Below are 26,603 nucleotides of genomic sequence, written 5' to 3' on the forward strand. Positions count from 1 at the left end.
AGAACTGTTTTTATGGAATGGGGAAATCTTACCAAGTGCAGCAGTCAGCTGATAAGATTAATCAGGTGCCTACTATGTACAGAGCTTTGCACGAGGTGCTTTGGGGATGCAAAGATAAACTAGGCTTGTGCCCTGCCCTCATGGAGAGAGCTCATATTCTGCCACAATACTCATGCTCACCCAGGGAAAGTGGTGGGTGGGATCATCCCAGAAGAGCCCTGCCTTGTTGGCCGGGTTCTCTTTGTAAGTTTCACTGGGAGCAGCTTTGGGGAAACAGTGTCACTCGCTTTCTGGAGACCCAAGCCCAGGAGTGGATGGGGTTTCCTCTTTCACACTGTGGTTTTGGCAATTGAGTCTTTGCCCTTTAGAGACAGGAAACTGGTCCTGACACAGCAAAGCAGTGTCTTTTGTACTGTCTGTGCCTCAGATTTCCTCCAATTCCGTGGCTGCTGTAAGGGACCAAAATTCAACTCACTTCTACCCTGGGGAAATTGCAGTGTTTACACGCTAATGAATTCATCACAGTATATGGTTGAAATAGTGTTTGCTCTAAGTATTACGTTATTGTTCTCAATTTCTAGATTCTTTTGAATCCAGAAGTCTGAAGTAGTCATTTCTACTTTTTCAAAATCTAATTGATAATACTTTCATTCAAGATATTGCTATCTTTCACCTGATAAAAAGATTTGACATGCTGTAGGGAATTCTGAAAAGATGGCAAAATGAGAGATAGCCAAGGGTACAACTGTTCCTTTCCTACCCCACGAGAAAAATGCTGTCAAATGGAGCAAACAGCACAGTGACAAGAAGACAAATATTTAAAGAATCCAGAACAAGACGATTCTTCTAGGAAAAAAAAACTGCCAGACACCTCGCAGTTCATTGCTCCTGGCACTCCTTCCCTGGCGTCACTCCCCTTTTCCATGGCTTTTAGCTCCTCCGTAGCCTCGGGGGCCCCGTGTGCCTCGTGGAATTTGCAGTTTGAGGCCCTGACTTTTGAAGTTAGTCCCACTGGGTGGGTTGAGGTCCATGAATCATACCAATGTCAAGGCTTGGAAGGAAGGAATGACCCCCATGGAGGAATATAAAGTCCTAGAGAGAAGATGGTGGAGTGAAGAGGAGACCAGAAGTTCAGAGATGGCTGCAGGTATTTAACAATTACAAGTGGAGATAAGCAGCTTGTGGCCAAAAGATGGAAAGAGGCCCAGATGTAGAGGCTTCTTAGTTTCTCCTCCACAATTTTTCTCCAACCTTACCCTCCGCTGCCACTTCCTAAAGGGCCCCCCAGCTCAGCCTTGGGACTAAAGAGAGTCAGCTACAGAGAAAAGTGTAGAACCCAGAAGAGTGAGAATGGGAAAGGAAGAAAATGGGTCCATCTGTGATGGTCTGCCCTCTTCCCTGCAGCAGTGTTCCAGTGGTTCACCCTCACCATCAAGGACCACAGAGCTCATCTGACCCCATTGGTATGAGACAATAGAGAACAGGTAGCTGGCTGAGGCTTGGGAGGGGGTTGGGGATTGGGGGGCGCGGTAAAGTGGGCAAAACAGAGATAGGTCTACTAAAAAGAAAGGATTAATAGAAGAAGCATTCTATAGCAGGGACACTAGGAAATTCAGCAGAGTGATGGATAAAGACACATAAAAGTCAATCGAAGAGGACAAATGACAATACCAAAAAAAGCTATTTCATTGAACAAATACTTCATAGTGAAGAAAAGTGAGACTATTTTCTGAGAAAGGTAAAAGTATTACAACAAATTTAGGCAGGCCTCCAAAATCAACAGTAAAACAGTACTTTAAAAGCTCCACAGTGGTTCAGAAGCACAAAGAACTGAGCGAAAACATCCAAGATGTTGTTTAGTCACTTCACTTGTGTTTGCCTCTTTGTGACCCTGTTTTGGAGTTTTCTTGACAAAGATACTGGAGTGGTTTGCCATTTTCTTCTCCAGCTCGTTTTACAGATGAGAAAACTGAGACAAAGTTAAGTGACTTGCCCAGGGTCACACAGCTAAGTAGTATCTGAGGCTAGATTTGAATTCATGAAAATGAGTCTTCTTGATTCAAAGCCCAGTGCCCTATCCACTGAGCCACCTAGCTGCTCTCTCCAAGACAGAAGTACAGAAATTAGAACTCTTATGGAAGAAATAAAGTTTAAAAAGAGTGAAGAATGTAGAACAAAAAACAGGGTCATACTTCAAAACAGATTTCCAGATGAAGGGAACAACAGAATGGGAATGCAGAAGTGAAAGGAAAATTAACTGAAGAAAATTAGAAGATTAGATTGAAAGAATACAGGAGAACTCAAAAAAACAAGAATGTGGATTATAGGTCTATTAGAAAATAATGAAAAATAAAACTTGAGTTCCATACTTCAAGTTATTCCTACAGGGAAGTTGCCAAGAATGTACTAGAAACAGATGGAAAAAAAAAGAGAGGAAGAGAATCTATAAAATAACAAAAAACCCTCAAGTTTAACATGTCAAGAAATATTATAGTCAGACTTCATAATAACATAATAAAGCAAAAAAATCTGTAGACATCCAGGAAAATATCTTTTATAAGGACAATAGGAAGAACACAAGATTACTCTCTTTATGAGAAATCAAAGGAAAAGATGGAAAATGATATTCTGAAAAGCAAAGAAAAAAAACTGGCACTTAAAAATAATACATCCTGCAAAACTGAACCTAAGGAACAAAGAAAATGACTTGATGTTTGGCAAAAGGGAAGAATTTGGGATATTCCTTCTAACGAATCAACATGCTGACCAGTAGAATCAGATGAGTATAAGCAAAACACATGGCAGAGACTACTAAGATGAAGGAAAAAAAGATATTAGATGTGTGCATTTTTCTATTTAGTGAACGTTAAATATAAATGGATTAAATTTCTCAACAAAGAGAAAGAAAATGGAAGAATAATTGATTTAAAAAAAAAAACTGAAATCTAAGAACGTTACTACACAAATGAAACATACCTAAAATGGAGTGAAAATGGAGAGGATTTGACAAAACTGTTTTCCCTCAGACTATACTTTAAAAAAGGAGTTGTAGTCATGATTCTAGATAAGGCAACAATACCATACTGTAGACACTATGAAAAAACTATTGTAAGGTGTTTTTTTTTAAAAAAAATTATACCCTAGATGAATTACATAAAGATATTGATAGTAACACCATAATAATAAAAAGTAATATTCTTTTCTCAGAAATTGATTAAAAACCATTAGAAAGATAAACAAGGAGAATATAGCGCTAGACAAATTTTCAGAAAAATTAAGTTTTACTGGCCTTTGGTGACTTCTAGATGAGAAGAGTATTAAGAAGGATATATTTCTTGCATCCCATGGTAGTTTTATGCGCTCAGACATAAAGGAATCATAAATATAAAATGGCAGAAATAATAAACATATCCTTTATAGAGCATCGCATAATAAAAGTAGTAATATAGAAAATAAAAGCAAAATAAACAGACCTAAATAGAGTCTAAGTAATGGCATTCTGAATAATGAGTGGGTGGAAGAATAAATCAGAGACACAATAAATAATTATATAATCATGAGAAGGCATACTCTAAAGCTTATGGGATACAGTTAATTTAATGCAGTTCTCAGAGGAAAATTTGTGTCTAAAAAATTATATTAACCAACTAAGGGAATCAGTGAACTAATAAGCACGCAGAGGGTAGGAAATGGACAGAAGAAATCCATAAATTTAGAGGAGAAATAGATAAACTTGTCGGTTGAAAGAAAAAAAAAAAGATTAATCCACCATCTGTTATCTAACCTGAACAAGAAAAAGAGAAAAACAGATCATCAAAATAAAAAATGAACAAAATAAATTCACAATAAACAGACTAGAAACAAATTATTAGAAATTACTGTATAAAACCACGTGTCAGAAAAACTGAGAATTCAAAGGAAATAGATAAATATCTACAAAAATATAAAATACTGAAATAAACAAAACAATTCTTAACCTCATGTCAGAAAAAGAAGTCAGTGAAGCCATTGGAAAAATGCAAAAAGGTAAAAAATAACTCTGGGCCAAATGCATTTACAGGTGAATTCTAGCAGACATTTAAAGAGTAATTAGGACCTGTACAACAACAACAAAAAAATTGTTTTCAAAAGACAGTATTATTCTAGTCTTATTTTATAACATAAATGTGGTCTTTATATTCTAACCAAGGAGAGGTAAAGAATAATCATTGTAGACCAACTGATAAATGAATATTCGTGCAGAATTTAAATTAAAATTCTCCCAAGAAATTGATACAGGATTGCAATAGTATCTAGGGAAAACTCATTGGAAAACAGTTTGGAAAAAAATAGCTTTATACTAACATCTTATCTTATGTAACATAAATTCAAAATGTATACCAAAACGGAATAGAGAAGAAAACCTTTAAAAAATTAGAGACTAGGGCAAGATACATTTTGCCCCTATGACTCGAGGGATAATTCTTAACCAAATATGGAATAGGATAGCAAACAACACCAAAAAAGACAATTTTGATTACATATAATTCAAAAGCTTTTACACAAATAAAGTCATTGAAGTTATAGTAAAAAGAGAACATTATGGGGGAGAAAAAACAGTTGAGTCAGATATCACTGAAAAAAATCTAGTATCCATGCCATGTAGGGAATTGACATGTATGTAACACCAGACTCCATTCCCTGATAAAGTCAAGGAATATGAACAGTTTTCAAGAGAAGAATTACAAAATATACAAATGACCATTTGAGAATGTGGTCTAAATCACTAATAATAAGAGAAAGCCAAATTACATCAACTTTGAGATTTTACCTCTCACACTGAAAATTGTCCAAGATGACTTAAAATGAGAACATTCGATATTGGAGGGGCTGTGGGAAGGTAGGCACACTGATAACAGGCATTTTTTAAGCAGTGTGTAGCAGCCACTATGCCAAGCACTGGAGGAGAATACAAATAGAGAACAAAAGAAAGATAGCCCTGGACCTCAAGAAGTTTACATTTTAAGGAAGACATACATCAAGGGAAGCTGAAAGGTCAAAGGGTCCAGGAGGAATTGATGGCTCAGAAGAAGGGACCACTAGGATGGGATGATTTTCCAGGATAAGAAAGCTATTGGGTCATGATGGAAAAAGAACTTGAGTCAGGAGCAGGGCCCAGTTTTGCCTCCAAACCACAAAACTGTTCATGCCTTTTTGACCCAGATATCGCACTATTAGGTAGATATCCCAAGGAGGTCAAAGATAAAAACAAAGCCTGATACATAAAAATATTTCTCTTTTTTGTGGTAGCAAAGCATTCAGAACTATGCAGTGTACCATTCATCTCTTCGCCTAGCTTCACAACTTCAGTTGTCTTCAACTTTTCACTCTCCTTTACCCATTTCCAGTTAATTGCCAAGTCTTACTGATTCTCCTTCCCCATCTCTTACAACTATCCCTCTCTTCCCATTCACCCTCTCCATGGCCACCACCCTGTTTTAGGACTTTACCATCTCCCCCCTGGCTTATTACAATAGCTTAATCAATCTCCTTGCCTCATTTCTCCCTTCTCTAATGCATCTCCCACGCATCTGCCAAAATGATATTCATAAAGAATATCTGGCCATGTTATTTGTCTGCTCAGTAAGCCCAGTGGCTTCCTGTTGCTTCGAGGATAAATTAAGAAGTTCCCTGTCTTGGGGCAGCTAGGTGGCACAGTGGATAGAGCACCGGCCCTGAAGTCAGGAGGACCTGAGTTCACATCCGGCCTCAGACCAAACGCTTGACACTTACTAGCTGTGTGACCCTGGGCAAGTCACTTAACCCCAGTTGCCTAAAAAAAACCAAAAACAACAAAAAAAAAAAAGTTCCCTGTCTTGCATTCAGAACCCTTCTCAATCAGGCTGCAGCTTCCCTTTCTGAGGTTGTGACATACTACTCCCTTCCCTATTCTCAGTGTCCCAATCAAATGGGCCTCCTTGCTAATCCTTGTATACCACAGTCCATCTCCTGTGTCTGTACAGTCTTGTCATCTTCTCCTGCCTCCACTCTGTGCCTCAGTTCATTCACCTGCCACAGCATTACACTGCTTCGACGAGTTTAGACAGGGATCGGTTTTCAGCGGGCTGCCTTGTGGGCTGAGTTCTTCACCAGACCATACACCTGCACAGAAAAGAATAAACTATCCTTCCAAGGTAATAGAATGATGGTGTCAGTGGAAGCACCTTCCTCATTCCTTAGCGGGCCGTGAATTATAAGCTCTTTTGTATTATATTGGGTTGGAACCAAATTAGCATTTGTAATTTGTGAAAAATAACTTGAAGAAATGCTTATGGTGATTTGTAAAACACACGTAGCCAAAATGTGCTTTGGAAATCAAGCGTAACCATGTCTCCCAATAAGCCTCGTAGTTTCTTCTGTTGTTTTATTCCCCAGAATAAGTGGTCAGAGAGGTATAGTTTGTGAATTCTTCACATTATCTCCCTCGTTTTCTCGTTCCAGGTGCTCTATCCTCGCCTGTAGTGCTTATGTCGCTCTGGCTTTGGGTGACAGCCTCATGGCCCTGAATCATGCAGACAGACTACTTCAGCAGCCTAAGTTGTCAGGATCTCTTAAGTAAGTTTGACTTTGTTACACATGATGAAGTTGTTTTCTCCTTCATACCCTTTCTCCAGCCAACAGAGTTTAACTCGAGCTGATTTGTCTCTTCCTGGTATGACCCCTCACCTGTGTAGTGGCCCATTGGCCCATCCCTGTCCTGAGACTAAGGAGATGGAGTCCTGGTTCTGCCTCTAGCTGTTGTCACTCGAGCTGTCTTGGGGAGGGACCTGGATAACTCTTACATCCTTCAGATCTCCATGGTCAGGGCCATGTAGTTACAAATCTCATGAAGAGTATCTGGCGCTGCTGAAATCTGTCATTCTTATGGACACGTATTTATCTGTCAGCATAGAAGCACTTAGTCCGTATTTAGAATGAAGGCATGGGTCCGTGTTGCACACAGCAGATGGCTAGTCATGGCAGTTGTTCCTTCTACATGCTGCTCTTAAGCAGTCAGAGATGGAGCTGGAGAGGTCAGGAGAAGGCAGCGTGGTTGGGCTGTGTGGTACAGAGAAGAGGTGCATCCCTTCCTCTTTGGAATCTTTGGGACTCCTGCACCAGAGTGCCACCCTCTTGATTAGTAACTGCTTTGCCCGCTGCGCATAGCTAGCCCCAGACCACGTTTCACTTTCCACCCCCAGCTGGCCCTCATCTGCTGGGCTCCCTCATGTATTCCCTTTCCCTGACCCCCACCCCACCCCCAGGCTCTGGGAACCTTCATCAAAGGAGGGCATATCATTGGATTGCCCTGTGGATCTAGTCACCATTCTTAGGACACCTTAGGTCAGAACTTCCTTCCCTTTCTAACATTCCTCTCTATGGGGTTTTTCCCACCAGAGTATAAGCTCCTCGAGGGTAGGAGTTATCTCTTTTCACATGGCTCTCCCCAGCACGGTGTGTGGCACACCATATGCTCTTAGTAAGTGCTTTTCTCATTTTTCATTAAGGTATGCATTTATTCAGAGGCCTGCCTGGGTTCTAGTCTCAGCTGCCACTTGTCTGTGTGACCATGAACATGTCATTGCACCTCGCTTAGCCTCTGTTTCTTCATCTCTAACATGGGGGTGATGATAATGTCTATTCAGTCTATCTCAAACAGTTAATATGATGAGGATGAAATGAGCTGATGCCTTGGCAAAGCCTATCCCCCAACCTAGAATGGTTTCTTTCCTTCCTCACACCTCCTAGACTTCTAAGTCACCTTCAGAACTCAGTTCAAGTATCCCCCTCTACCTAAAACCTTCTCTGATTCTCCCCAGAGTCACTTTATATATTCTTCTATGTGTACATGTTATCTCCTCAAACAGAATCTGACCTCCTTGAAGCCAGGGCCATCTTCTTTTTGTCACCACATCCTTCACACACATCAATCTGCAGGCAGGAAGCCCCTGACCAGGGGCTAAAGCCAGGCACTGTTCTAGCTTCTGAGAATGTACAGTTATCCCTTCCACATCTAGACTTTCCCTATCATCATTTCGATATATCACGGGTTGACATAAGAAATTAAATGGGAATTTTGAAGGAGTTTTGCAGAAGACACATGAAGGCCAGCAGACAACAGAGAAAAAGTTTAGAAATTCAGAAACGCACAAAATAGACACATAACTTGTATAATGTCTTCTCTGGCACAAAGGGAGGGCCAAACAACTGTACGTGGATTTTCCAGACCACGGGGGCGTCATGCCCTAACCCCTGCAATGTGGAAGGCTTAGCTGTGAAGGCAAAAAGAAGATGGCCTGGCTTCAAGGAGGTCAGATTCTGTTTGATTCTGTTAAAGGTCATTATGAGGCTGAGCCCTGAGAAGGAAGGTCAGAGAGAGTGGCAGTGCATTTGGCATGTGCCTGAATAGGAGAATTCTGGACTCTCTGTGGAACTGAACTGACTTCGGTTGGGTGACTGTGATGGATGATTGATACAGAGCTGGAAAGGACCTCACAGATCACCCGATCTGTGCCCTCGTTTTACAGAGAGGAAGCGGAGGCCCAGCCCGGAAAGCTTCAGGAGGAGAGCTGATCCACTGACTCCTTTCTGACACGCCACGGGGCTGGTTGAGGTCAGAACCAGTTGTTGAATGCTGTCAAAGCTAGTCTGCTTGGGAGTCTGGACTCTTCCTTTATAAAATTGGTAGCTCACACTCGCGTTTGAGCAAGGGGGTTTCGCAGACAAACTGCTTTGAGAAGATTAATTAGGTGGACACGTGCAGACTGAAAGGGATGCTTGAGAGACTTAAGGGAGGCCAGGGAAGAGGCTGTTGTTGCAGTCCAGGTGTGAAAAAGGATAGATGGCTGGAAGCAGGCTGGTGACACTGGCAGGGGTCGGGGGGTGGGGGGGTGTCAGATGAAACCCAAAACCTCTGGAAGAAGAAATAAGATCTTCATCTCTGTGCTGATCCAAGACAGATTTTTTATTGATTTTTTTGTTTTTACATTGCCTAGATTTTTTTCTCCTCTCAGAGAACCATCTCTGATAACAAAGGATTTTTTTTTTTTTAATGATTCAACCAAACCAATGAGTGCAGCAGTCTGACATTCTGTGCAGGGCTCCACAGCCATGTACTCCCCACCCCCACCAAGGAGCCAAGGGAAGGGCCAAGACAGAGCATCGCAGCTATTGGTGACATCGCTTAGAGTTACAGTTGGGGTGCAATGAAGGAAGCACTGGCTGGGTCCGTCCCCAGCCGTGCCGCTAAGCAGCAGCATGTCCTTGGTTAGGGGATTAGCTGGCCTAAGAGATGATAAGGTCATCCATCTTATAGCAGGATACAGACCGCCTCTTCCAGGCTTACGCTCCCCAGTAAGCAGTGGGGAGGCTGCTTGGGATGCCCTCAGAATATCCTTACCAAGTCTTTGCCTCTCAGCCGAGCATCCTGGGTTATTCTGGCCTGGCCTTGGAGTGAGGAAGACCTGGGATCAAGTCGTGCCAATGTTATTGTATCACTCTGGGAAGGTCATTTAACCTCAAGCAGCTCTCTTAAGTTTTTAAGTTACAGGCAAGTTGGCAGTCTTAATTGGTGAAGGTAAATTGAACATTGGCACACTGTTGTAACTTCCACACTGATGAAATCACATACTTTGAAAAAATTAGAGTAGAAAGATCATAGGATTGAGAACTGGAAGCAGTTTTAGAGATGATCTGGTGCCCTTCTCTTATTGTACAAAGGAGGAAACTCTGAAGCCCCCAGGGTAGGATCCTGGGGCTGGAGCTGGAGGTGACCTGCAAGGCTGTCCTGTAGAGTTAAGTGATCTGCCCACAATCGTACAGATTTGAACCCAGCTCCTCTAGTTCCAAATGCTGTCAGACCAGGGGCCTCTCCAAGTATGAACTGACTGAATTTTCTAACTGTTCTTCAGTTGTACTCAACCAGAATCAAAGCAGCAACATATGTCATTTTAATATGAATTAGTAACATTTTAGTGATGCCAGATGACTCTGTCCATTATGTTTGAACTCTTACATTCCACCTCAATTACTGCAATAAGATTGTAATAGGAAATCTTTAAATACAGGCCTGTTTCCTAAAGAATTTGTGGTGCAATACTTGACCATTTGGGAATGATTTCTTTATTTTGTTTCCTACTTTAGGTTTTTGGGCCATTTATATGCAGCAGAAGCCCTCATCTCTCTTGACAGAATCTCTGATGCCATTACGCATTTGAACCCTGAAAACGTCACTGATGTGTCTTTGGGGATCTCTTCAAATGAGCAGGACCAAGGTTAATGAAGACATATTTGATTAGACATGGCCCAAGTTCCTACTTCTTTTTTATTGTAACTCATGATGTATAGAAATTTAAGGCTGCAACCATTGTAAAAGCAGGTCTTAACATAGCTTCTTCCCAGCCTTTTAATGATGTTTCTTTTGTAATAATTGATCTAGGCATCATTGGTGTAACTCTTGATTTTTAAAAGGCTGTCTAGCAGAGTGGGTTAAGTTTTGATTCACTGCTTTTTTCCTTCTTTGGAATCAGTCTAGACTGTTTGTTAGCCCCAGTGTGGTGAGGGAAGGTGATATGACTATTTAAAAAATACAGCTTAATTCTTGCCTAATTAATGTACAGGCTTGCTAAATACAATCAGGGTATTCTGAAGCTGTGGTCTAATTCCTAGCTTTGAAAAGTTAGTTGATATTTGAGTAAGTGGAACAGGAACACATGGGTTGGATTTTTTTTCCCCTCCATTTAAGCTTATCTCATGGTTTATGCTGCCATGCTCTGATGCTTTTAGATAAGAGAAATCATTCACTGAAAATTAAAACTCAAAGGAATGAGGAGCTGTTTAATGTCAGAATTCTTGTTTCATGAAGAGTTGGGTTTTCAGAAATGACTCCCTTTTGGCCTCAGACTGGTTTCTCATGTCTTTGTTGTAGGATCTGACAAAGGGGAAAATGAAGCAATGGAGTCTTGTAAGTAAGACGTTTGTAAGTCTTTAGTGAATGTGTAAGGCTGAAGGGGGCGTAGCCTAGACTTAGGTGAGACCGGGAGAGCCTTGTCTCCTTCCCCATACCTGATGCCGTAAGCTCTGCAGCTGGTCACTGGTTTTTAAAATTCTGTAGACTTTGGGTCACATTAAGCTACGTGAGTTCATTTGGATTTGTGTTTTTAATAACATTAATATTCCTTTTTAAGCTGGCAAGCAAACACCTCAGTGCTACCCAAGCTCTGTCACTTCTGCCCGAACGATGATGCTGTTTAATCTCGGCAGTGCCTACTGTTTGCGCAGTGAATATGACAAGGCTCGCAAGTGTCTCCACCAGGTAAGCCTGTGATGCTTCACTGCCCTTGTGTTCTCCGAGAGCCCCAAAGCTGAGGCATACGTCAGACATGTAGCATCTGAACTGTCTTCGAGTCAAAGAGCCGTTTTCTCAGAATGACTGGAGGATCCTGGCCTGGTCGGAAGGGGGCCTTCTGCGGCCTGAGCTCGGTGTACCATCTGTGATCCTCCACCTGAAAACGCTGTGCACCCTTAGAGCACCGAGTACGTGGGAGGCCGTGGTGCTGGCGGCTGCTTGTTGCTCCCGGTATTCTATGTTTAGCACCTGGAGAGTAACGGATATCGAATGCCTGACTACTTGGACACACATGTAGAAGCATGTAGAAGTTCAGAGCCGTGTGCCTAAGCATGTACTTCCACACGTCACAGCTTTTAAAATGAGGGCTTTGGTCATAAGAGTGTGTAACTCACTTATTCTCCACTGAATTCTCCTGATGACCCTGACAATTGTGTCCTCAGAACATCCTCACTGCAGGGACCTAGAGTCAGAGTGCTTGAGGACAGCTGAGCCTCGGAGGGCCTTGGGGCAGGCGGTGTTGGTGTCTTGGGGAGGGAAGATGGGGAGCTGGAGGAGGATCTGAAGGAACATTTTTACACCAACTTAACCTCCTTGGAAGCAAAATTATTAAGTGAACATACTGTATTGTGGCCTAACGAAGCATCATCATAAGCAGGTGCTCTGACATTGCAGTCAGAGAGCCTGGTTCAAATCCCCATTCTGATACAAGTCACGTTCCCTGGGCCTGCTCCTTTGTTTGTAAGATGAGGAGGCCAGTTGGGTGTGAGGTACTCTGAAATCCCCTCCAGGGCTGGCTCCTCGAGGGATGCCCTCGGAGACAGTTCTGGCTTGTCTGTCCAGTGACTCTATAGCTGGAGCATCCTCAGAGAAGAGGCTGTGAAGCGTCTCTCAGCAAGATGGTTGGCTGGGCACCTCAGCAGCTTCTGTGGCTGCAGAAAGCATAGCCTCAAGTTTTAGTCGTATTTTCAGAGTTTACCAATTACAGACATATATGCTCTTCGGTAATGTCCTGGAAAGGAGACTGGGTGTGAGACAGAGCAGAGACTTGTGGTCTTCTTCTTACATCTGCCACTAGTTCACTCTATGACCTTGGGCCTCTCTTTATCATCTGCCAGATGAGGTCACTGGATAATAGTTCTAAAATTCTGATTATGTTCTAATATAGGTGAAGTGTGACTGTAATGTGAGGAGATTTATTCCATTCTACGTAACTGGGGGATGTTCAACAAGGTGAAACTACAGTGTGATACAGAGAATGGGAATCTGTGGTTTTCTATAAACGAGTGGGACCTCAAGAGTCTATTGCCCTTTGAGTTTGATAGCAACTGGCACATTTCCTCTCCTCCCTCAAAAGGAAACAAGAACAATTCACAGTTAATTCCCAGTCTGTTGTCCCAAGCACGGTGGTGTTGAGCTCGTGTCCTGCAGTAGTAGAAGCCCAGGGATGACTAGAAGAGCATCACGTTAACCCCCGAAGCGGAAGAGAGACCAGGCCAGGGTGGGGGTGGCTGTAGGGGAGGGAGAATAGCTTGTCTGGGAGGGCTGAGAAGGAGGAGGGCCGTGAAAGGGAACGCTGGGAGGATGGCCAGCAACAGAAATGAACATGTCTGGTGGACGGGTGGAGTTTGTAATGGGGATGTCCAGGTGCAAATGTCCTGGAGGAAGTTGGAGCTTTGGAGAATGGGCAGGAATGGGATGTGATCGTGGAAGGTCTGGGAGAGAGGATAGCCATGTTCCCCGGGTCAGACGAGGCACAGGTCAGGGAGAAACCTTGAGAAGCCAGCAGGAGTGGCTCTCCAGAAGTGGAAGGTATGGTTAGCAGTGAAGGCCAGGAGGATGAGGACTGGGAAAAACCCTTGAGGTGCTGTTTTTATTTTGAATTCTGTGGGTGTGATCGGGCCTGGAATCAGGAAGACCTGAGTTCAAATCTGGCCTCAGACCTATCCTAGCAATGTGACCCTGGGCAAGTCATTTAACCCTGTTTGCCTCAGTTTCTTCATCCATAAAAGGAACTGGAGAGAAGAAATGGCAAACCACTTCAGTATCTTTGCCAAGAAAACCCCAAATTGGGGACAGGATTGAAATAGCAACAACAAATGCTATGAAGACATCGACCTGGTTTTACCAGTACAGTGTTCTGTACCCTTTCTTAACCTTTTTTATGTCCTTTGGCAGTCTCAGAATGTTTTTCAATGCATAAAATAAAATATAAAGGGTTACAAAGGAAAACCATTATGTCGAAAAGCAGTTATGAAAATATTTTAAAAAGCCCACACAGAAGGTCTTTAGGCTTTAGTGCCTTTATGAGGGAGTGAGAGCCATAGGGAACCACACCCAGGATTTTCACATATGAGGCCCTTAACATAGAAATTATTTCAAAAATTGGATTGAGTCCTTGACCCCCAGATTAGGGACAGAGCCCTTGAGCAAAGTCCTGGCGGCTCTGTGGGCTGAAGGGAAGAGGTTCCGAGCAGTAGCCCCGGGACTCTGGTTCTGGTTCTGGGCCCAGGCCCACCCGACCCACCAAGAGGCGGTTCTTGACAGGCTCGGGGGTTGTGCTTTCAGTCACTGGTCCTGTGGTTTTGATCACTTCTTTTTGTTGTGTTTTGAGAAAAGGCGGCTTCCATGATACATCCTAAGGAAATACCACCTGAGGCCATCTTGCTGGCTGTCTACCTCGAACTACAGAATGGTAAGTAATTCGAAAATAGGTGTGAAGTTTCAAGTCCCAGCATAAGAGCTCACACCGAGTGCAGTGAACTGAACTGGCCAGGGAGGAGGGACCAAGGCTTGTCTCTTCTGTGACTTCTTGGCATCGTCCTGCCTCTGATACAGAGTGGCTCGTTTGGGCTCAGGCTCGCATAGGGGGTTCCCTGGACTCGCGAAGTCATCGGTTGGGTCCATTTGGCTGACCTCTTAAAAATGTCAGTATTCCTACACTCTTTCTGTGTGAGAACTTGTGTATATTAAACACGGCCCATCTGGTGCAGTCTGGCCACAAGAGCAAGTGACCCTCCATTGGCAGAGGACAACTGACCCTCTCTTCTGCAGAAAAACATCATCATTTTGAAATGCAAAAGAAAGAAATCAGATCTTGGAGTTAGTGGGAATTTTGAGATAAGATGGCCAGAAGACTAAGAAAGCATGTGGTCAGTCGGACAGCGTGCTGCCAGGCCTTGAATGACCTGGTGCCAGACGGAGGAGGTCATGGTAACTGTCGCCTTAGCCCTCTAGCTTTCTCTCCAACTCTCAGTCTGGGCTTGAACCCAGGCCTACAGATGGAATCCAGTCCAGGTCCTAAGAGAACAGAGGTAGTGCCCATGTACTACTAGCCTGCTCCTCCCCTCCAGTGCCGCTTTGGGTATCATCAGAATTTGCATCTGGTGCAGATGGGGTGGGGGGCGGGGTTGGGTTGGTTGTGTTTTTAAATAAAACCTAGCTTGGGAAGGAGTAGCAGTGGAATGTGGGTTTGGTAGAATAGATTTTCAATGGCCTAAGAGAATTGAGGGGCCAGAAGACACAGGAGAGATTTCAGGCATCCCAATTCCACCAACCTGTGTGATCTCATGGGACATTTATCCATCAGGTTTTAAAAGCACAAGACCTAGGAATCCTTGTGCCAGAATGCCAAAGTGGGAGTCAGTAAGGCCTGGAAGCAAACTCCTCTCAGACACTAACTAGATCCGCAGCCTCACAGCCTTTTAGAGAAAAGGGACACAATTAGACTGGTGGAGAACCTGCCCCACAGGATTAAGATCTGTACGTCCAGACACTTTGCTCTTTTTTCTGCTAGGTCAAGGAATGATTTAGAACTATGAGAGCTAGTCCAGCCCCCTTCTTTACACACAAAATCCGAGATTAAGCGATTGGGAGCAGAGTGGAAGCCGGGCCCTCTGATCAGTGTTGTGAGAGGCAGAGGCCTCGGGAGATGGGCTTGACCAAGGTCCTCGAGGAAATGCTGGGGGCCCTAAGGCTGCAGCTGAACTGTCTGTGCCCTCCGCTGCAGTGAGCTTTTCTCATCACATCTTTCTCCACTCAGGTAACACTCAGCTGGCCTTACAGATCATCAAAAGAAACCAGCTGCTGCCTTCAGTGAAGACCCTGTCTGAAATTCGGAAGAAACCGGCCTTCCCATCTGCCCCACCCATCCAGCCCATCCAGATGCCAGCTTTCCCCCCAGGGCAGAGAAAGTGACCCAGGGCCACAAACCAGGGTGTTGTGTAATAGCCAATAAAGGACATTGGCTCGTGCAGCTGCGTTGGTGGATCTTTGGGGGGGATCGCCCAGCATCCACCCTTGCCTCGCTCACATCTCCATGCGTGAATGTCCGTTTCTAGTCGATAAAATGACCTTGTTCACAAAGTCACATTCGGAAGCCTTTTTCCCTTTAGCTCCCTCCCCCCCAGGCACTGTGCACAAGGGCATGATGGAGAAGGCAGGGAGTAGATAACTGGCTTTCAGAATGGGAGAGGACCAGCTCTTCAGAGCCAGGAGCCCAAGGGGAGAGCCTTGTGCTGGCCTGGGGGCATGTCGGGGAGGGGGTGATGTGAGAGGGGGTTTAAAGCAGCGACTTGACCTGTGACTTCACACAGCCCCTGGTGCATGTCCTTGACCAAGTTCTGGGTGTAGTTTAGCAGAACTAGCCAGGTGAGAAACCCAAGCCCAAGGTTTGCTCTGAATCCTTCCTAGGCCTGGCTGTGTGTGGGGAAAGGAATGCAAAGCATCCCTCCCTGCTGGGCTGGCCCTTAGCGTGTCCGCCCAGCCTGAAGTGCCTGGAGAAGGCCACTGTCTGGGCAGCCTTAGACCAGGGACCAGTCGGGCATGTGATTGAGTTCTTGGAGCACCCACCCTGGGTCAGATGAGCCCCAAGCAGATGACTCATTGAGGCCAAGAAGTTCCTTCAGCAGAGATTAAGTTGTGTGGTGAGGGGCTGGCCTGAAATCCACTGGCAGTCGCTAATTAGCGATTTTCAAGTGAGCCCGGCATGACTCAAGTGTGACCCAAGCCAAAAGAGATTATAAGTAACAAAATGGGTAAGTGTTGCTTGCTTGGTGCCTTCAGGGGAAAAAATCACTTAAGATGATGGATGGGAAAGTGATGGCCAGAAAGTTGCCAAGCTAGCTAAATTATAGCTTTTCCTTGAAGTAGATTCCTTGCAAGTGTGTCTGTAAAGAACTTAGAGTTTTTCTCTTCTTCCAACTCTTGATACTGCTTTCTAGTCTTACTAAACTTAGAAAAATAAATTTTAAGATGGTAGTTAACATTGGCCAGAATCCTAAGTAAACTAAGGTTATATAAAACAAGATTAATTGGCATTGGCTTTTGGGTGTCATTGGGGTTGTTGGGTTTTGTTTTGTTTTTGGAGCAGGCACAGGTATACCTACCCAGCTCAGCCCATTAACCAGAGGGGAAGGATGATTTATTCCCTAATGGAGATCTGTTGAGGCCAGCCTAGGGTGGATTTGACCTGTGGGCAATGGTACTCAGCTACATATTAATCCAGGGGAAGCACCAGCTTACCTGGAGGATTGTCTCGGGAGCTTTGTGACCTTGGCAGGGCATCGAGTTCCTCATCTATAAAGTGAAGAGACTGTACTGGATGGTCTCTGAGATCCTTCCCACTCCCGACTCTGTACAGATTAAAGATAAAGTCTCCTCTTGGGTTTCCATGAATGAAAAGGTTAGGGATGTTCACAAGACAAGATTTAAGATAATGGGCCAAAGAGAGGCAACGGCACCAGTGGCCCCAAAACCTACCAAGAGGATGAGTCACAGACCTTTCAACTTGAGGAAGTATTTTCTTCAGTGAGCTTTTGGACTTCCTTTTTCATCTGGCCAATTCTGCTTGTGAAGGCATTCTTCTCATTGGCTTTTTGGACCTCTTTTGCCATTTGGGTCAGGCTATTTTTTAAGGTGTGATTTTCTTGAGCATTTTTTGGGGTCTCCTGTAGCAAGCAAACTGTTGACTTGTTTTTCATGTTTTTTCTTGCATCACTCTCATTTCTCTTCCCAGTTTTTCCTCTACTTCTCTTACTTGCTTCTCAAAATCCTTTTTGAGCTCTTCATGGTCTGGGACTGATTTATATTTTTCTTGGAGGCTTTGGATGTAGGAGCTTTGACTTTGTTGTCTTCTTCTGGTTGTATGTTTTGATCTTCTTTGTCACCAAAGAAAGATTCTGTGATATGACTTTTTTTTTGTGCAGTTTGCTCATATTCTCAGCCAATTACTTGAGTTATAGACTTTGTTAAGGTAGGGGTCTGCTTCCAGTGTGGAGAATGCACTGTCCCAAGCTTCAGGGGTTTTGTGCAGCTGTGTTCAGAGATATTTTTAGGGACCTGTAAGTTTTTAGTTCTTCCAACATGGTATGATCAAGGGTGAGGTGTTTACTCCTTTTCGGGCCTGTGAGTGACCACAAGCACTCTTATCTGCCTTGGAACTGTGAGGAGGATTCCCTCTTCACCACCACCACAAGCTCCACCACGCCAATGCTCCTCCTCGCCCAGAACTGTGACCCAGATCCAAGCACAGGCAAAGCAAGAGAATCCTGCCTCAGCACCAGCAAAGAGATCCCTACAATCCCCCTCTGATCAGCCACTTGATTCCACTTCAGTTTGTGGGCTGAGAGCTCCAGAAACAGCCGCCATCCCGAGGCTGGACCAGGACTGGGGCTGGGACCAAGCTTTTCTTTCACTGCAGTCACAGACCTTTCCTACTGATCTTCTAAGTCGTCTTTGGTGTTTGTGGATTGAGAAGTCTAGAAACCACCACAGCTGCCCCTGATTCAGTTCTCTGAGGGTTGCTCCAGGTTCACTGAGGCCTGGTCTTTGTTTGCTCAGCCCCTGCCGACCTGAGCTCCTCTGTCAGCCTGGAGCAATAGACCTTTCCAATCAACTATCCAGGTTGTCTTGGGCTGGAAACTTGTTTCACTGTTTTTTGTGGGTTCTGCTGCTCTAGAATTTGTTTAGAAAGCCATTTTTTTAATAGGTATTTGGAGGGGTTTGGGGGATAGCTCAAGCAAGTCACTGCTTTCACTCCGCCATGTTGGCTCTGCCCTGACATCTCAACTTGAGCCCGTGCCAGCACTGCCCTTTGAGGGAGAAAATGGAACTTTTCGGACCTGCTGAAGTCCCCTGAGTTTAAGTTAAGAGAGGTCTTCTGTAACTCAACAGTGGCAGCTCCCATCCTTCCAGTGAAGTTTAGATGATGCTGCTCTGGGGAAGGCACTCGGGGGTCATGCTAGTAACTCCTTTGGAGATGCACTGGAGATACCCCCAGATTGGAACAGAAGCCAGGACCTCCTAGTGTTTGTCACCAGGACCATGAGAACTCACAATGTTTGGGTCTTAGTGCCCTCAGCTGCATGATGAGGGGTTGTAACCCAGATGGGTTGATAGATAACTCCTGTTAACAGATTTGAAGGGATCCATGTACTTGGATCAGAAAAAAAAAATGAACTTTATAGCAATGTAATTGCTTTCCTTTGTAACACTATGTATTTTATGCATCTAAAAACTCTTTTCTGAGAAGCACCCCAGGTCTTCAGCAGACTGCCCAGGTTAAGAATCCCTGCCCTGGATGGGTTCTCAAATCTCCTCCCAGTTGACCATATGTATTGGACAGAGCACTAGATGTGGGCTGAAGGACTGGTGTTGAAATCTCCCATGTGACTCTGTGCAGGTGCCCTGATGTGCCGAGTTCACAGAATTGGGAGTGGACTCACTGATACCGACGGCTCTTCCAGGATTATACCTGACCAACCATTTTAGGGGCAGCTGGATGGCGCAGTGGTTAAAGTGCTGGGCCTGGAGTCAGGAAGACTCATCTTCTTGAGTTCAAATTTGATCTAAGACAGCCCACTAGCTGTGTGACCCTGGGTAAATCACTTCATCTCTCTTTGCCTCAGTTTTCTTATTTTTAAAATGAGCTGGATAAGGAAATGGACAAGAAAACCCCACGGATATTATTGAATGACTGTGCGTGGTTCACAGGGTCACAGAGGGCACGCGCCTGAACAACAATCACAGCCTTCATTTTAGGAAGGAGCTGGAAGGCAGATAAGTGACTTGGGACGCCCCAGGTGACTTCCAGAGCAGATGCATCTTAGCCACTCCAGACACTGTGCTAGGCATGAAATACAGAAGACAAAGAGCTGCCTTTGCCATACATTCTGCCCAGTGACGATCACAATTAACAGCTGAACTTTATCCTCAGTCCAGGTTCTAAGAGTCTAAGCTCCCAGGCAGCCGTTGCCTCACTTTCTTTTTTGTCATCTCCCCAGTGCCTAATTAAATGCTGATTGATTGATACCAGTGGCTCAGTAGTAAGACACTTGTACATTTCTTTGGTTCAGGTAACTCTCCCAACCACCCTGTGATGCTGGGACCAGAAGGGACACAGAAGGGAGTATATGTTGCACTGCGCCTTCCTTTAAAAATTCAAGGGCCTTCTAGGTGCTGTGCACTGAGGGTTCAAAGAGAAAATAAGAAACCAGAACTTGTATTTGTGGCAGGGACGGAAAACACGCACAGATGCAGCATGTCCCAAAATGAGTCTTAGTGCGGTTGCGATAGCTGCCCAAGCAGAGGTGCTGCCCCTTCTGCTCATAACCTGGCTTGTCCCACCCAAAACCAGAAGCAAAAAGTGTTAAAGGCCCGGCTTCAGAGGAAGGGGGACAGCTGCTTAAATTAGAGCCAGTGGGTGTTTGGGTATAAGTGTAGAAATTGAACCCTCCATCCTGGGATCCTGGGGGAAGCCATCCATTTGTAGTGACTCTGTTTGGAAAACCTGCTTTTCTGCAAGTTTCAGACTGTACCGACCTCCATTTCCTATCCATCTCGGAGGCCCCAGGAAGCCTTCTCCCCACCTCTTGTGGAGCTCCTGTAGATGGTGAGTGTCTGTGTGGTCCCCGAGTCTGAATAGCTGCAGCCCTGTGCTTCGCCTCTCCTTCCTCCCCTCCCCCCAGGAATGCAGGGTTTTCACATGCACCAAATGCTAATGCCTTGTTTCAGCATTTCCCACCTCCTGATGGGTTTAGCTGGAAGGCAGCAACATCACTCAAAGCCTTTGAAAACCAGTGCTGGGGTTTCTCAGCTCCCCCACATATTGTCACAGCTGCATTGATTTGCATGGGAGCTGAACAGTGATGACTTTTCTCTCAAACTCCTGCTCTCCCCAGGAGAGAGGCCCTGGATGTCCAGAGTCTAATCTATTCTGACTTTCAGGACTATTATTTAGGACTTCATTAATGCTCTGGCTATAGTCCAATAAAAATTAAATTCATTTAAATTCAGTGCCTTTCAGAAGTGCATGATCTTCGATTCTGATGCTGTGCTGGGAGGGACTTGTCAGTGAACTTGGTCCAACCCATTTCTGAACAGCCAGAGACTATAGGAATTGAATTTTAGAAGAAGGAAAGACCTTAAAGGGTTATACTTGGGTCACACGTAGCAATTTGCCTGAAAAAAGATCTAGGGGTCTTACTGGGCTACAAACTTAGCATGGTAATGGCATGATGTTGGATCTAGAACAGTTTAATGCAACCTTGGACTGTATTAGAGAGTTTTTGGAAGATGAGGTCAAAATTCACCATACTCTGCCCAGGTCAAACCACAGCTGGTATATTGGGTTCAATTTGGGCGACTACACCTTTAAAGACACTAATCTGGAGAATGGAAGAAAGGAAATAAACCAAAGAGATTCAAAGTCCTAATAGCTGAGGACTGAGTGAAGGAATCCTTTTCTTCATCTATAAAACTGAAGGCTAAGTGATCTCCAAGGTTCCTTCTGGCATCCTCTTTGGAATTGGGGGTGTTTATCCTGGAGAAGACTTGAGCTACACAATAGCCACATTCAGGGATCTGAAAGGCTGCCCTACGGAAAAGGGATTAAACCTATTCTGTGTGGCCTCAGAAGACTAGAAATTAGAGGAAAGCAAAGCTTCTTCCAAGTGAAATGGACTGCCTTAAAAAGAGATGTTGAGTTCCCTCTTACTGGAGGTCTTCAAGCAGAAATGACAAGCATGTGATGATAGTGAGGATTCCTTCTGGGTAAGATGAAGGATGAGGCCCTTCCAATCCTCCAATTCTATCGGATTGTCCAACCCCCATCTCAAAGCTGAACAAACTGAGGCCCAGAGACATGTGATTTGCACAAATTAACACGAAGTAGCCTGGCGGAGCTGGACTTGAAGCCTGGGCTTCTGAAAGGGGCCCTTTCCCGAGGGTTTGGAAAGTAACTTCTCTTGGGTCACACAGTGCTTTGGATGAGCCACAGGGCACTGGTAACAATTGGACCTCATGGTCAAAACAGGCAGGCCAGGAGTCTAAGTCAATCAATCTGAAGCATGCATGGAAAACAGTTCAAGACGACGACATCTCAGAGCTACTGCTCACTTACGTGTACGAACGTGGAAAGAAAATACTCAGAAATGTTTATATAAGAAATCTCCATTTTAGGATTATTTAGGATACTGCTAACTAAAGATGGTGTGCTTTTTGAAAACTCTTAAGCACAAATGGAACAGGTTACCTATCAGCACTTACTTGCCCAATGAACCTGATGACATTGGGTCAGTTAACTCCAGGGGAGCTGAGGGATTCCCTAATCACCTCTTGTGGCCACCATCTTTGTTACCACCATCTTTGTTACCACATTTGGAGCACTGCTTAGCGAGGTCTATCCTGTCACTACAGGGCAGAAGGCTAGGACATCTGAGGAGACCTAACTTTAAATTGCCAAATAACAGTCAACTGGTCTCCGCTAAATAAAACATCTGTCCTAAGTTTGCCACAGGACTCAATGCTATAAGAGCTGGAAAGGACCATGGAGATCACCTAGTTCAGCCTCCTCATGTAATAAATGAGGCTGAAGAGGACAGAAGACTTGGCAGAGTGGTAGTTAAGGGACAGACTCAGGTGTATGATCCTGATTTTAAATCTAGGGTATTTCCCCTCCCTATGATGTGAGCAGGATTGTAGATGGGACAGCTGGATGCGACACCAGGAAGCCACCAATGAAGAAACTAACAAGTTATAGAGAGAGGATCCTTCGCAGCAGGAAAGGCTCTAAGATGTCAAATCAGTTAGAGGAAACATCCACGTTTGGACTCCAAAGTTCATCTTCAGCCTTTCAACATGGGCTTCCACAAGAATAAATCACACTGACACAGCTTTGATGAAAAAAGAAAAAACCCTCACATTTATTTGATTAAACAAAAATAAAATAAACTGCATAGGAACAATTTTAAAGTCCAAAGAGACACCAACTTTGTTTTAAGGCTGCTGGTAGCTGACACGGCATCTCCTTGCTACCTTCTCCAGCCTTCTCCATGGACCACAGTGATACATTCAGAAGCCTCTGTCTACACAGGAGTTTTTGAACACCTCTGTCTGCTCTTCCTCTGTCCATTGTCTGTCATGCCTGGCTACCTATAGGACCTGGGATTTGATGGTCAAAACTGTTTTGGGAAGTGAAGGGCATGCCTCCTTCTTCTCCCCTCTAGGGGAGGTGGACTGAGCCTGCCAAATTAAGATGAATTAATGCCCACTAAGTATCGTGACAAATGAGAAGTAAGGTTTCCCTAGGGAAAACACCAACATTCCAGCTCAGCAACACAGGAACAGCCAAAAAGAAAGTTGCTCAGCTGTTGAGGAATAAGGAAATTCTACTCTGAGGGTAGTGATGTTCCCAGATCATGTCTGACCTCAGTAAGTCAAAAGGCAAGGCTTAGGTCTGTCATAGGGACACCAAGATTCCTTTCCCATCCCCCCCCTTAATTTAGCATTGAACCCCCCCCCCCCCCCAAAAAGACCCAAGTCTATCAGTCCCATGTTGTATACTTGGAGTAAAGTGTCTCTGCCAAGGCAAGACACAACAGCCAATAGACAGAGTAAGCCAGGTTCTCGTAAACCATGTTAATAGACCCCTCCCACCCACCCTATTAAACCTTACAAACTAGTTTTTAATGATCCCCACCCACCCCACCCCACCCCACCACTTAACTGGTACTGATTTAAGGGGGAAAAAAAAAAGAAAAAAACAAAACCCTCCACCAGAAGATAACACACAGAACCCCAGGACCAGGACACAGATGTCCTCCAGGGGACAAAATAGCTAAGCGGACTAAGAAGCAAGCCACACCCAGAAAGAGGCAATGGCCTAGTGGGCGGCAACTCCGTTCACTTGATAGACAGGTACGATTCAAGAGCCTTCACAACCAATCCTACCTGAGTTTGTAACGTTCATACAATCATTAAGAGGGTCTAAGACCATGCAGGTACTCACAAAGCTTTTAGAACCATCATTGGTTAAACAATGGCAGGAAATTTCCTGCCTATCTGGCTTAATGTTAACCCGTAAGATCATTTTATTTATTTTAAATAGAGGCATGTCTTCTCACCATGACATAAACGCAATGCACAGGAACTGGGGGGGAGGGAGGTGTCTAGACATTACCCATAATTCCCCCACCCCTAACTCTGAAGATCCATTAAGCTACCTAGAAAAAAAGTGGGGGAAATGGGAGCTCAACCCTACTTTCTGGTAAATGTGCTTCTCAACTTTTATTATTTCAAAACAAAACAAAAAACCAACAACCAAAACAAAAAATCCCCCTCAGATTACCTTTGGTAGCAAAACAAAACAAAACACATTCACTCAAAGAGTTCTCCCCAAATGTGAAGAGAAGTGGGTTACTGCAGGTCATGGTGGAAGACATCCCACTGGGTCAAGAAATTACAAATACAATCACAAAGTCAAAACAATTCTCATTCCCTTCAAACATTTGGTATAGATAGCTCTGCCGTCCAAAGCATTTATAGCAATACAATCTTCTCTAACAGGATGTATTTGTAAACATCCAAACATAAGATAAAATAGAATATTTTTCTCTTGAAGAGAGGAGACCTAAAGGTCTTGAGGATGTAAGAATGTTGCAAATTCAAATTCCAAATTACTAGTAGTTTTTGTTTTTAATACTGAAAAAAAGTGGATTTTTAAAACAAGTTTGCATAACTCTTCATTAAAATAAAGAATCCAATTTGTTAAGAACTATTTGGATCTAGGGACTAAGTTTGCTTGAGTTTTGTAAGAACATTTAGTTTAAAGTCAGAGTTTCTCTAACCAGGGCCACTGAACAGTCCTCCTGAAAGTCAACAAAATCCCCTGTAGGTTGATGGATGTATGTATGGATGGATGGATGGATGTGTTCGACTCTGTAGGTGTGGGTGAGCTGTTTTTTCCTGAAATCAATTAATACTATTTCTTCAGAGACCTGTAGAGTGCTCAAGTGAGGTAGATGCTGTCTCTCTAAAAATGAGGTAGAAACAAAGCAAACAACGAACAAAAACCCAACAACTTTTCAAATAATAATTAAAAAAATAATAAAACAGGTGAATGTGTAATGGTTTGTGCATCCTGCATCACCAGTAAGCAGGGAGCCCAAGTACTCAGAGAAAGACTCGGGATCAGAGGCATATCTGTCTAACGCAAGTACCAGTGTTTGATTTTTATACAGCTCCAGACTGTTGGAAACAAACTCCAAAGAGAGGTGTTTAAATAAATACCCTAGTTCCTTTTTTTGGCACCACGTAGATTTTTTTTTTAAAGAAAACACAATAAAACAGAAAAAAAAAACAAACCCACAAAACTTTGGCACGACTTTCACTCATTTCCCAAACACAGCAAATCTCACAATCTTTGAAAGAAGAAAAGAGACAAACAAACACAATTCTGCTAGACCAAGCCTAAAGACTTCTCTCTTCAAATAAATTAAGCTTTGGCTTAACTCTAACTAAAAAAGCCAATCTCAAGTTATCCCATGGGAAGCCAAACACGAAGTGCCCTAATTCTGTTTGCAACGCGGAAGTTTTTGGCCCAATGTTAGATTTTAGGTTGTCTTTATGGTAGGCTCTTCTGAGACTTCCCCCAAGTCAGTTACGCTTAAAACTGGTCCCCACCGAGGGGTTTTGTTCTAGTTCACCTAGGGTACTTACTGCATTACAGAGTGTCAGGGCTACCGCTGATGTGTTCTGTCACAGGCTTGGCAGCAGGGTTGCCTAACGGTCACTTTAAGAAAGCAGTTTGTTTTAGCTGACCACACTTTCGAAAGGTCATCAGCACCCCACCCAAAGTGGTTTTACCCATTGATTATGGAAATTTCTTCAGGAGAGTTTTAGTGCACAAATTACCTAAACTAGAGTTTGATGAAAACTGATCTGTCTTCTGCACCTTTCGTGTCTCCCACCCTTCAGCACCCACTGGACTAAAGCCAAAGGAGATTCTGGGAAGGTTTCTCAAAGTCATGTCTTCATAGGAAGCAAACAGCTCCCTTCTGTCCCGTTCTCATGTAACTGATCTGCCTAAGCTCTACCTTTACTGGATACTTCTGCATTACCTAATAATGGAAAAGTAAATACGCACAGAATGGAGATTTGGGTGCTTTTTGAAAAGCCACACCCCTAGGGGGTACTAGATGTTGGCTTTCATCATATTCTTCCCTTTGAACCAAGACCCACCGTGTTGGAAGCTACACTAACATTCTTCAAGAGTGCTTAGCACTCTTGGAGGAGGACATGAATGGCTGTGGGGATCCACAGATGGTAATGTTTTACAAACAATGGCTTCCCAAATGCGACACATATTTCTCTGAATAACAGCCAGGCACATTTGTGCTGCTGATCCACTGAATTTAAAGGAGCAACACTACCAAGGAAGAGAGCCAAGCAATCCACTTCTGATTTCAGTCACTTAAACACCGAGCTCGTTCCAAGCTTATATGGCTCCCAGATACAGGTCAGTGAAGGTCATCTACCATCACACAAAGCTTTAATGCTCTCAGGCATGACAAAACGTGTAACCACCTTCAGAGCCAAAACAGCCAAGTTCTTGATGCATCAGTTACTGCTGATCAACAGTGATAATGTGTCATCCAAGTTTCAAAATATCCCCCCAAAATGTCTGGGGGAACAGCAGGAGACTACTGGAGGTGGAGACACGGGGAAGAAAAAGCACAGGCTCAGCAGAAAGATATGCTGTAATAACAGGCAAAGGCAACAGGACTATTCTTGGATAGACTGCCTCAACCAAACAGTAAGGTCAAGATGAAGAAGGCAAAAAAAGCTACAAGGATCCCCAGAATTGAAATATGTTTAAAGCTTTTAAAACCACTTGTCTTTGGTATTTTAAGGGATGCTAGGATAGTATTTCCTCATTAATAAAATAAGACCTTCCCCAACT

At 43.9% G+C, this 26,603-nt stretch overlaps 1 protein-coding gene across 4 annotated transcripts in view; it reads left to right on the forward strand.

Moving 5' to 3' along the window:
• The window catches only part of LOC114050543 (CCR4-NOT transcription complex subunit 10), a 66,702-nt gene extending 51,082 nt beyond the window's left edge, over positions 1 to 15,620 (forward strand). For 3 of the 4 annotated variants that reach the window (XM_027872319.1, XM_027872320.1, XM_027872322.1), the window contains 6 exons: positions 6,481 to 6,594; positions 10,162 to 10,292; positions 10,946 to 10,981; positions 11,205 to 11,332; positions 13,985 to 14,060; positions 15,408 to 15,620. In XM_027872319.1, coding sequence (XP_027728120.1) covers positions 6,481 to 6,594; positions 10,162 to 10,292; positions 10,946 to 10,981; positions 11,205 to 11,332; positions 13,985 to 14,060; positions 15,408 to 15,562 — 640 coding nt within the window. In that variant the 3' untranslated portion in view covers positions 15,563 to 15,620. The remainder of the gene's footprint in view (positions 1 to 6,480; positions 6,595 to 10,161; positions 10,293 to 10,945; positions 10,982 to 11,204; positions 11,333 to 13,984; positions 14,061 to 15,407) is intronic. The other variant, XM_027872321.1, reaches the window with a different exon arrangement.
• The last annotated feature ends 10,983 nt before the right edge of the window (positions 15,621 to 26,603 follow it).

This window comes from Vombatus ursinus, unplaced genomic scaffold (assembly GCF_900497805.2).
Source record: "Vombatus ursinus unplaced genomic scaffold, bare-nosed wombat genome assembly UNPS02014799.1, whole genome shotgun sequence".
Lineage (NCBI taxonomy): Eukaryota > Metazoa > Chordata > Mammalia > Diprotodontia > Vombatidae > Vombatus > Vombatus ursinus.